At 36.4% G+C, this 11,921-nt stretch overlaps 1 protein-coding gene across 1 annotated transcript in view; it reads left to right on the top strand.

Annotated features, from left to right (window-relative positions):
* The first annotated feature begins 2,167 nt into the window (after nucleotides 1–2,167).
* Nucleotides 2,168–11,921, top strand: part of DPYD (dihydropyrimidine dehydrogenase) — a 1,041,936-nt gene continuing 1,032,182 nt past the window's right edge. Inside the window, exon 1 of the mRNA XM_007485012.3 lies at nucleotides 2,168–2,452. Within this exon, the coding sequence (XP_007485074.2) occupies nucleotides 2,414–2,452 (39 nt within the window). The 5' untranslated portion in view covers nucleotides 2,168–2,413. The remainder of the gene's footprint in view (nucleotides 2,453–11,921) is intronic.

Here is an 11,921-nt window from a genome sequence, read left to right as displayed (position 1 = left end):
TTACTAGTCGAATACCTAATCTATTTCATTGGTCCACTATTCTATTTCTTAGCCAGTGCCAGATTGTTTACAACAACATAATGCAGTTTGAAATTTGGTACAGCTTTGTGTTTCTTTCTGAGCACAGGCCACTAAACAAAGCTACTGAAATGTGAATAATATTTTCATCCTTAATATTTACTATCCAACCAGAATCACAGGAGCATAAAGAGCCTTGCCATTCTAAACAGAAGATGAATATTTTATTAACGGCCTAGGGGAGTGTGTGATGTATTCAGGGAGAACTAGCACCTCTGTTATAAGGACTTGCTGAACACTTTTTAGGACTTCTCATGCCCCTTTGGTGCCTACTTTTCACCTGACTCTTACCATTTGGTCTCAAAAAGTTATAGCATGCACAGCAGTCACACCCCAGAAAAAAACATCTCACAGATATTCTAAACCAAGTTGAAAGTAATTGGAAGGCTTCAAACTCATTGGTGCATTAAAGAGGATAAATGTGAAGGCGTCCCCTCCCCACCATGGGTGAATGAGAACAAATTGTTTCAACAGGCTATAAAGGTAACTGAAGCAGGTGCTATGGAGTGCATAGAACTTGTTCAGACATGGGAGACACCAAGATCCTCTGCATCTGGGACCATAGCTAGTTGTCTTGACAATTGTCCTGCCATTGGACTTTAAAGACTGTGAGAGAGTGAGGCTGAAGATTTTATGCAACACTAGCTCACTTAAATCCAATTCATAGGTAAATAAAGATATCACCTTGTAATGTCATTGGTGCTCTTTGCAAAGGAAAGAACAACAACCACTTTTGTCTGGGCATAAAATCAAAGGAGAAAGGGAATCATCTTTTAACCAGGTCTCAAAGCATCTCTTGTGATTTAATCATTTATTTTGTTGTGAAGGAAAACAGTTGTCTTATGCCAGATATCTTTCCTTGGGTATATAAGTGGCCAGTGGATAGAGTGCTAAACTTGGAGTTAGGAAAACTTTTTGAATTCAAATCCAACCCCAGACACTTACTAGCTGTGTGGACCACTTAACACTATTTGCCTCAGTTTTCTCATCTGTAAAATTAGCTGGAGAAGGAACTGGCAAAGCACTCTAGAATCTTTGCCAAAAAAACATCAAATGGGGTCATGAAGTCAGGCACCCCTGAGCAACAGTGATGAAAACCAGATATATATTGAATGCTTTTCCCAGAATTCCTCTTGAATCTTTTTTTTTTTTGGAGTCTTAGTTATGAGCCCAAGTTTTACTTTAGAAAATTTCCTTCTAATTCTGAGATTCCATTCGCAAATGGTGGCAGAGTAATTCAGAGAATGGAAGGAAACCCTGAGTTCCTTTGTTTAGTCAGATCTTTGAGGATTAAGTTTTGGGTCCTGTTACTTCCAAGTAAGATTTCCTAGACTGAATGGAATCCTCTGGGCAGTATACTGGTCCTGTATAGTTCCACCCCTAAGCCCAGAAAGAATGTAAATTCCTTGAGGTCAGGGATTCTCTAAATCTCTATATTCTCAGTACCTTGCTCAGTGCCTGGTATTGAGGAAGGAAAATGACTTGCCCAGTTACACAGCTACCAGAAAGCTTGGGAACCAGAAATAGAACTCGTGTCTTCTGATCCCAAATACAGTCTTTTTTCTACTGCATCACAGTTGCCTCAGAAGAGAATGTTGCATGCAACAGTCACCCTGCAATTATCTGTTTGATTAAAGTAATGAATTAAAGATCTACTCCTGTATTTCTAAGGAATCACTGAAGATGCAAGGGACCGTGAACCCATCGTGTGACCCATGACTTCAGAGTGTAAGAGAAGATGGCAAATGTGGTTACTTGAACACATGAGAATTCTCTGAAGGGTGCCCGAATCCTCAGTACCTGGCTGCCACAGCCTACTTACCTCCGCCTTTCCCAGCTTTCAAGTACCTTCCCTCCCAGTTTTGCTCCTCTCTAGAGCTACATCTCCCTCCTAACGCTTCAACCCGACCGCAGAAGGCAAACCGACTGCGGGCGGTCCCTAGTTGCAGTAGGTCCTGCTGACCTCAGGTCGCGAATGGAGGAACGGGATGGGGGCAGGCTAAACCCTTCCTTCAATCCCTCTGCTTTTTAAGGCTTGGAGTGCACCCAGGGCAGCTGTGAGATTGTTATTCTTGGGAAACAGGAGAGCAAAGACCTCAGAGAGAGAGCGAGAGAGAGAGAGCCACAAGCTAGCCCAGCGAGCAAGCCAAGGAGTTTGGGCAGGCAGCACCGCCCACGGGGGGCGTCGCAGTTGGGGTTGCCGCTCCGCCTCCTCCTTCTTCTCCTGCCCTCTCTGTCTTCCTGCCACTCGCTTTTCCGAGGCGAAGACGCCGCTGCTTTCCAGGAGGGGTGAACGAGGACCAAAGGGAGGGGGAGTATTGTCTCAGCGACTGCTATGGCTCCAGTCCTAAGCAAGGATCCTGTGGACATAGAGGTACAGCGCTCTCGCTCGCGGGTTGGGGTTCCTCTCCAAAGAAGATGGGAAGGAGGCACTGGCTGGGGGGCGTGTGTGTGTGTGTGTGTGTGTGTGTGTGTGTGTGTGTGTGTGTGTGTGTGTGTGTGTGTGTGTGTGTGTGTCTAAGAGCGAGAGCAAGAGATAGAGAGAAACAGAGGTAGAGATACAGAAAAAGAGAGTCAGAAAGTAAGCAAGGTTGGAACAAGTAGCAAAGATGTAGAAAACTTTGACTCGACAGAAAATCTGGGGGTGAGGGGAGGTGAGTTTCCTAAATCTCAGAAGGCTATGGAGGAGACAGCATGGGCACTGACCCTGGCAGTTTGAGAGAGGAAAGTTCAACATTGGACTGTGACATGTGAATCTCTCACTCGGTTGGCACTTGATTCTTTGTTGTTCGCAGAACCAAGAACTGTGTGACAAACTCAAGACAAGGTTGAGGGACAAAGGGAAGGGAGAGGATGAGTGGGGAGTAGAAGCCAAACACATCTTGGGGCTCACAGAAATTGTGGAGGCACCCATCTATGGTGGACATGCACCTGGCTGCCCATCTTCCTTCCCCTTTCTATTTATGCACTTTGGAAAAGTGTGAAGGAAGGGAGAGGTAGGATAAAAGGGAGAGTTAGTCTGGCTCAATAGCTCAAGGGATAATATAACTCCGGGAAGAAGTGAGTGAAAAATGTGTGGATCTGTAGAATACACCGCAGTAAGGAGGGGCATAGGCAAAGCTAACCATCTCCCACCAGCCTTCCACCTTCCAATTCATTTTTTTTTATAAATGCAATATTCAATAGACTGTATTGAAATAGCCATTTTCTATTAGCTATACTTGCCGATGACAGGCGAAGCTCTTAATCTCAAATAGTCATCAATCAAGTCTTATGAATCCCCACTCATACTAATTGCATGTAGGGACCAGGATAAACAAGGTTATTTAGGTTTCTAATATTACCCCCCCCCCCAGGAAGTGTTATGACCCTGATTCTTCCCTTTCTTTTCATCTTTCAAAAGTAGAAAAGCAAAACTCCATTTGCTAGTTCTATAGAATAGTTTCCCCCCCCTCATATTTAATGGAAAACAAATCAGAACTTCTAAAACCACCTGTTTTCAATACAATTGCATTCTCTGTCTGAATCTTGGCATAGGAAACTTAAAGTCTTTTCTGTGTCTTGGTTGGGGTTATTCTACTCAGAGATTCCTCCAAAAGTAACATTTAGTCACTTAATATTTGCATCTTGTGGACAGCTCATTTCTTGGTATCTCTCTTGAATGGAATCCTAAATCACATGGGAGAAAGGGGGGGGGAGCCTCAATCTTTCTCATTATTTGACTTTTTCTTTCAAAGACTAGAACTTGTGACACTGATTCCTATTTCCCTAAATTTTACTAAAGAGTAAACTCATTTGTGTATAATTTATTTATTTGGGGTGTGTGGGGAGAACACCTCAAACTGCTTCAGAGTTCAGTGTCATAAGGAAAGGGAGACAGAATTAGAAAATGTTTTGTCATCATTTCTGGTTAACTGATTTTTTTTTCAAAACCTTGTGAGGGCAATTCCCTCATTTCAGGAGGAGATAGATGACCCTCAGACAAAAGTAACTAGCTTCATTTCACATTGACCCAACTATGCAATGACTAATAAAATACAATGTCATATATAGGTAACAAAAGCTAGTCAAATAAGTATTCTTCAATTCCATTCCATAATAACTTATTAAGCTTTTATCCTGATAATGGACATTTATTAAGCTCCTACTATATGCCAGGTACACAGAGAAAGTCCAAAAACATTTCTGCCTTCTAAGAGTCCACATTCTAATGGAGGAGACAATATGGAAGTAACTATGTACAAATAAGTTCTTTACAGAATACAGAGTCAAGGCATTAGAATTAAGAGCAATTGGGAAAGACTTCCTGTAGAAGATGGTACTTTAGTTAAAATTTGAAGAAGACCAGAAGTTAGAGATGATAAAGGAGAGCATGTCAGGCATGAGAGATAGCTTGAGAAAATGCCTGGAGGTCCTAGATGTAGTGTCTTTTCCAGGTACAGTAAGGAGGCCAGTGTCACCAGATGGAAGACTTTATGGAGGAGAAGGATGTAAGTTGTGTAGGAAAACCAGAAAGGGCAGAGAGGGCCATGTTGTAAAGGAGAAATCAATTTTATATTAGACTCTGGAAATGATAGGGATACACTAGAGTTTATTGAGTAGTGGGGAAGGAGGATGTATGACATGGTCAGAACTTCACTTTAGGAAGATTAATTTGATAGAAGAGTAGAGAGAAATTTGCAACAAAGAGATAAATCACTAGGCTTTTGCTAAGAGACCAGGCTGGTGGTGATGGAAGTATTAGGGGCAAGAGGATAGTATATATGAGAAATGTTACAAAGGTAAAAATCAATAGGATGGCACAAGTTTGGATATGGGAGTGGGCTTAAATGATAGTGAGTCAACTTAGGTTGCAAGACTCAATGGAAGAGGAAATAAAGAAAAAAAACACATCTGCCTTCAAAATGCTTATGTTTTACTATTTATTTCATAGAACACCAATTTTTATAAGTGATCATTGGAAGATGCTGTCTGACAGCGTAGAAAGAGCTGGCCTTAAGAGTTTGACTACTTACCGAGTTCAACTTTGCCTCTGACTCTTAATGGTTGTATAACCCTGGGCAAATCATTTAATGCCTCAATGCCCCAGGCTCCTTTAAAACCATAGTTGCTGAACAGGTTGTAATCTACCATTGTTAAAAGAGGATTTTCACATTCCAGTTGCTTATCCAAATGAAATATAACTGATCTGGTCCAAAATATTAAAAGTAAAGCATCAAACAAAGCATATTTGATTTACTATTATATTCTATCCACCTCCAATCCATGTCTCAATAACAAGGCTTTAACAATAATTGCTTGTGTATAATCTATTGGTTTGTCTGCCTTTCTGAAACACCTTCAGAGTCTTTCAAGCATAGTTCAAGTTTCTTTCATTGGTATTCAAGGATATCTGTAATCTGATGCCAATCCACATTTCCAACTTTTTCTCATACAATTCTTATAGATGGATACTCTTGCCTTGGGATACAGAGCATATCTTTCTGTGCATCATATGCTCATTATTCTGGCAATCCATAATCCTCCTACTCCATTTTTCACTGTTAAACTCCAACTCATCTTTTAAAGTTCATTTTATGTCATATTATATCAATTCAAATAAACACTTTCAAATACGAAGAATGGCACACTACTTATCCTCAACAAGCTTACAGTCTGCTGAGGAGATACAGGAGATGTTATCTGGGTTGTTTTGAAAGAAAGGATTACATTTAATGAATGGATGATAACCTCCACATTAAAACTGGAGAGCAGCTAATAGTTCAGTTTGACTTAAATATAATGTAAATATAATGGAGAAGAGTAAAGTTTAAAAAAAGCATATTGGAACCATGTGGTGGAGGGCACTAAATGTGTGACTAGGGAATTTGTACTTTGTCCTAGAGAAAAATAAGAATCCACTGAAGTGTCTTGAGCAGAAAAGGGACACATTCATGGGTGTATGAATCTGTCATAATATTTTCAATTGTTTAAATGATGAATTGGAAGGAGGAAAGACTAGAGGCAGGAAGAAGATAGAAGTCTATTTGAATGGTCTAGTCAATGATGAAAGCTTGATGTAAGGTAATCTTATGGTATGATGAGAGAATAGGATGAATATGAAAGATATATTGGATGTAGCATGGATAATAGTTGACAGTAAATTGAGTAGGAAAAGGAGAGCTGTGAGATAAATGGAAAAGTTAACAATTCAAAGGTTAATAATATAAAATATTAATAACAGCTACCATTTAGAAACTGTCTACTATGTGACAAATATTAGATCATTTGATACTCACAAAAACGCTGGGAAGTAGGAGAGGTAGAAGTTATTATCCCCATTTTAAAATTGAGGAAACAGAGACAAACAATGATTATATAACTTATCCAAGGTCACAAAGGTAGTAAATTTGAAATCAGCGCTTCCTGACACCAGGCCCAGCAGTTTATTCACTATACCTTTTAGCCAGGAGGTATCATCCAATGAACTAAGATAATTGATGTCAGCATCAGGTTCATTAATTTATTTGGGGATTTAATTAATTTAGGTTCTGGAAGGGACTTTGACATAATGAAGGTATTGGACTTCATGATTTCTAAGGTTAATTTTAGCTCTAAATATTTTCATTTTTCTCATAACCTGTGGAAGATAAATAGAATAATATCTGACAAATTTATAATTTCTAAAGATATAAGTCTAGAGTTCAAGGGTCATCTGTGTGCCTACTTTATACAAAGACAAAAATGATGAAATCATAGTAGAATATGAAATAAAAAAGAAAGTCTCTATTTACTTTTTATTTCTGAGGTTCACATAGAATCTAGTTTCCCATATCTCCAAAAGATATTTGTATCTTTTTTATTATAGTTATCTTCCCTTTAATATCTCTTCACCAGACCATGAGCTCCCTCAGGATTTTCCCCATTCTTTAACATAGTTCTCTTTGTACATATGAGGTGCTTAATAAGTATTTGTATGAATTAAATTGGATGAATATCAGAGTCTTAAAGTTAAAAAAAAAAAGACCTGAGAATTAGAGAATGTTTAGTGGGTGTATTCCAAAGGAAAGGATTGCTTCATTTTTATCTTTGTACTTATGGACTTATGCCTTAGGGCATAGTACAATTTCTATCAAATAGTAGATATTTAATTTGGAGAGAATACTTGTTGACTAATTAAAAATGTTCATAGTAAATTGTGCCGCATTACAAAGGAAATCAGAAACAGAGTTTCTGACAATATATACAAATTTTATTATAATAGTGATGCAATAAGATCACTTTATTTCTGTTTAACCTCTTGCTCTCTTTGTAGTTTTGTTCTAAGGATGCTACATTTCTTAAACTTTGCAACTGAAACTAAAAAAAAAAAGAGTTCTCATAGATTATTAAGATAACCTGGTCCTAAGATTGTTAGTTAATTAATCCTCAATTTTAATGCAACTATGCAACTCAAATTTAATGCAACTATGCAACTCAAAGGGCAGAAGTGATTGAATGCTTTAAATTCTCTTAGAGATTGGTGGAAAATAATTTCATAACTCTCAACAGCAAGACACTAGGGGGCCTCACTGGCAGAGGCTTTTGATGAGGACAGCTGGAAGAAGGGAGAACTCTTGACTAGAAAAAGAATGGGAAAGGCCAGCCAAAGTCTCTGTTTAAACAAGGGGGTGGGGAGAAGATTCCATAATGAAGTAAGGAAAACTCCTCTGCTCTGAGATTATGTACCAAATTTTGCAGTCTTGTGAAAGATTTCAGAAGTCCTTAAGTGGTATCAGAAAAAAAGATTTCAAGATAAAACTGACAAAATGCTAAGATGCAGGATAAATTATAAATGTTAGGATTCTAATCAAAGCCTTGGGTTCAACTCTAGCCTTTGCCACTTACTACTTGGATGATCCTGGGCAAGCCAGTTAGTTTCCCCATGCCTCTGTTCCACTACAAAATGAGGGTGTTAAGTAGATGTCTCCTTCAGTTTTAAATCATTGATCCTATGATTCCTGTATTTTAGCACAGATGAAGTCAATTAAACATCTCTATTAAAGAATGTGCAGCTCAATAAATATAATGGTAACATATAATCCAAACTCAGATCCTCTGACTCCAACTCCAAAGTTCTATTCACTCCTCTTTAATTGGGTCAATAAAAGCTTTGTTATAGACAAATCACTTGGGAAGATACAATAGTTCTGCAGTGTTAAGAAGGCTTGAGGTCAGTCTTGTTTTTGAAATTTAGTACCTGTGTGAATTCAGGCAAGAAATCTCAAGTTCTCTGATCATATCTTCTACCCAAATAAGGTTAATTATACCTAACTCACAGGATTTCCAGGAGCTTCAAATTAAATGAAAACTCTTAAAGATTTTGAAAACCTTAAGAGTATTATATAGGAGTCAGCTAGGTGGCTCAGTGGATTGAGAGCCAGCCATAGAGAAAGGTGGTCCTGAGTTCAAATTTAGCCTTAGATACTTCCTAACTTTATGACTCTGGCCAAGTCATTTAACCCCCATTGCCTAGTCCTTATTGCTCTTCTAACATATAACCAATAAGACAGAAAGTGAGAATTTAAAATTTTTTAAAAGAGTGCCATGAATATCAGCAATCATTAATGCATATTTTATTAATTTTTAAATAGTAAACAGGAAAAATGAAGAAACAATGTCACTTAGTCTCTCTTAGTTTAGATTTTATTCAACAATTCAATAAGAATCTTGTGGCAATGTTGGGTGGTGGCAAGGAATTTACATATAACAGGGATTCTTAAATTTTTTTTTTTCATAGCCTGCTTTGGCAATCTGCTAAAGCCTGTGAATCTTTTCTGAGAATAATGTTTTTAAATGCATAAAATGAATACATGGTATTTTAAAGGAAACAATCACATTGAAATAAAGATGTAAAGTTCTCCTTATTTCCCAAGATCTATTTATGGAACCTTTAAACTTGGGCCATGGACCCAAGTTGGGCCCAAGTCTAAAGATCTTTTTTCTACACAGACTAATTTTGATATATTTTTGTCATACATTGATTTTGGTCTCAGGCATATATGCAGATTGACTGTATTCTCATATTCTAATAATTGCCTCCCTGGTTTACAGTTTTTCACTTTTTCACTTTTAACTGTGTTTAATAAAGAGATATTATGACATTAAAATTTGTGGAAATTTATGGTTCTGAATTTTGGAAGACTTTAACAGAAAATCATGTTGACCCCCCCAAGCTATTTGTTTCATAACTCTTGAAAACTGACCAACTGTAAATTGTTAGTATATGTATAGTGCAGGAATAAAAGGGGGGAAATGTTAGAAACACAGAAATTAATGTCATGAAATGAGAGGAAATATAACACAAATATGGGGGGAAAGTACTCATTTATCTTCAGGAATATTTTTGACACAGGAACAGATAATTCAGTACTTTTGTTTGTTCATAGCACTATAGTACTCTGCTGAATAATTTTCTTTGTTGATTATTTACATATTTGTGTATTTAGCAACTATTCCTATTTCAGTTAAGAATTGAAAGCAAACAATTCTTTTTCAGGTGGTACTTTTTCTTTGTATTATTCTGAGAAATGAACTTTATCCCTGCCAAGACAGAAGTTGCCAAGAGAAATTGAATAAAGAGGGGAAAAAAGAGGGAAATTTGAATGTCCCATAAACCCTTCTAAGTACCATCTTCAAAGAAGAGCATCATGATTTTGTTTCAAGTGAATTTAGAGTAAATCAACCACATGCATATTCAAATATTAATACAGAACACTATTCTAAATTTCATATTTGGAAGAGTAGAATAGAAACTTGCATTTGGAAGGTACCTCAGAAGCCACCTAGTTCAACCTATAGATGAATGACCAAGTTTTGCATAAGAACCTTGAATAAGAAGACTCTTTCCATTTTTGTTTCTTTTTATCTACCTACCTACCTATCTATCTATCTATCTATCTATCTATCTATCTATCTATCTATCTATCTATCTATCTGTATCTATCTATCCATCCATCCATCCAGCTATCTATAATGGCTAAAATGTTTTTCTTTACCACAAACTTAAATCTGCTTCCCTAAAATTTCTACCTATTTTTCCTATTTTTGTCTTATAGTACAAACTGAACAACTCTAATCCCTTTTCCACACATATATACATCTTTAAACACATAAATACATCTGTCATGTTCCTCCTAAAGGTTCCCTTCTCTAAATACCCATAATTCCTTCAATCAGTTCTATATGGCTAGAATCTAAAAAGTTTTTACCACTTTTTCTGTATTCTTCTTTTGCATTCTGTATTCTTTGTCTTCTGTATTCTTTCCATCATAATGATAACTGACATTTTATAACACTTTAACATTTAAAAGAGTATATTTATATATAGTGTTCATTGGAGCTTCTCACTTTTAAAATAGGTACAATTGTTGCTATTCTCATTTTAAAGACAGAGAAACTGAGACTCCCAGAGGGTGACTTGTCAATTACCACACAAATAGTATCTTTAAGAAGTAGCATTTGAATACAGTTCTTTATTTTAATGATAGAACTCTATATCTTTTATAAAATATGGCCCATCAGGGAAGAATATTACTCCCTCAATAACTTTAGAACTATGCCTTTAAAATAATCTAAGGCTGAATTTAACTTCTTTGCTTGCTATATCTTGTTTACTCATTTCAAATCCATAGTCCATTAAAATCCCTAGATTTCTTTAAATACAAATTGTTGTCTAGTCATGTCTGCATCTAAAGTTAGTTTTTTAAAGCCAAGTGTAATTAATTCTCACTAAATTGTATTTTTCTGAGATTTGGCCTCAAGTAAGTTTTTTTTTTTTTTAAAGATCACATCTAACCCCTCCTGTCATCTATTTTTAAATATTCCTCCTAGGTTTCTGTTATGTATAGGTTTAATAAGCACACCACCTATGTCTTTATCCAGGTCACTGATAATATAAAATAGTACTATGCTAAAACCCTATCTCTGAGGTCAGAACTGTACTAAAGACTTTATTACAAGCTGATCTCAAAACAATAATCATAACTCCCCAAATACAAACATTAAAATCACCTTTAAATCTGAATAACTGTACTATATAGTCCACCTCTCTCCATCTTGGCCACTAGAATAACTTAAAAGACTTTTTCAAAGAATTTGCTGCAATCTCGATATATTTCATTAGTTTAATACACATGTGAAAATAGGAAATTATGCTAGTTATTAATGGATACTTTGTTATCACGGATTAATTTTGAAGATGTTTACTAATCATCTCTTTAACAAAAAAATTCCAGATTTTTTATTATTTATTTTTGAATATTGGCATAGTTACTCTACTTAAGTCTTTTGATATATCTACTCTTGCAAATCACTAGAACTCATTCAGGATTATGGTTTAACTGCAGATGAGTCATTGTTGGTGTGTCCTTTCTGGTCAAAGGATTATTCTTGGCAGAGAAAACAATTAAAATAAACATTGAGCAACTCTGCCTTCTCTGTTTTTCTTATTGTCATCATAAGTCATTCTATCCCATCTCTAATTCTGCTTTCACCCCAATATAGCTAAATACATTTCTGCTCTCCTTAGGTTTCCTTGTCAATCTCAGCCTGCCATTCTTATTAAGAGTATGTTATATCCATTCATCTTTCATTGAATGCCCTTGAGTCCACTTCTGTAAAAGTTAATCAAAAAAGACAATTTTTTGATTACTTACCATATCATACACCTATTCTTCGGCATAAGTATGAAAAATGTTACATAAATATTTTGTTCTTAGTACTTCGTATTACTGAACCAAAGTCTAGAGCAACAGAGGACAACTATATGCTTTAATGACCTACATGATTCCAGACATTTGGGATATATATGTAAGCCCATTAAA

The sequence above is a fragment of the Monodelphis domestica genome, chromosome 2 (assembly GCF_027887165.1).
Source record: "Monodelphis domestica isolate mMonDom1 chromosome 2, mMonDom1.pri, whole genome shotgun sequence".
Taxonomy (NCBI): Eukaryota; Metazoa; Chordata; class Mammalia; order Didelphimorphia; family Didelphidae; genus Monodelphis; species Monodelphis domestica.
Note: the sequence above shows the minus strand (reverse complement) of the source record. Positions and strands in the feature narration are given on the sequence as shown.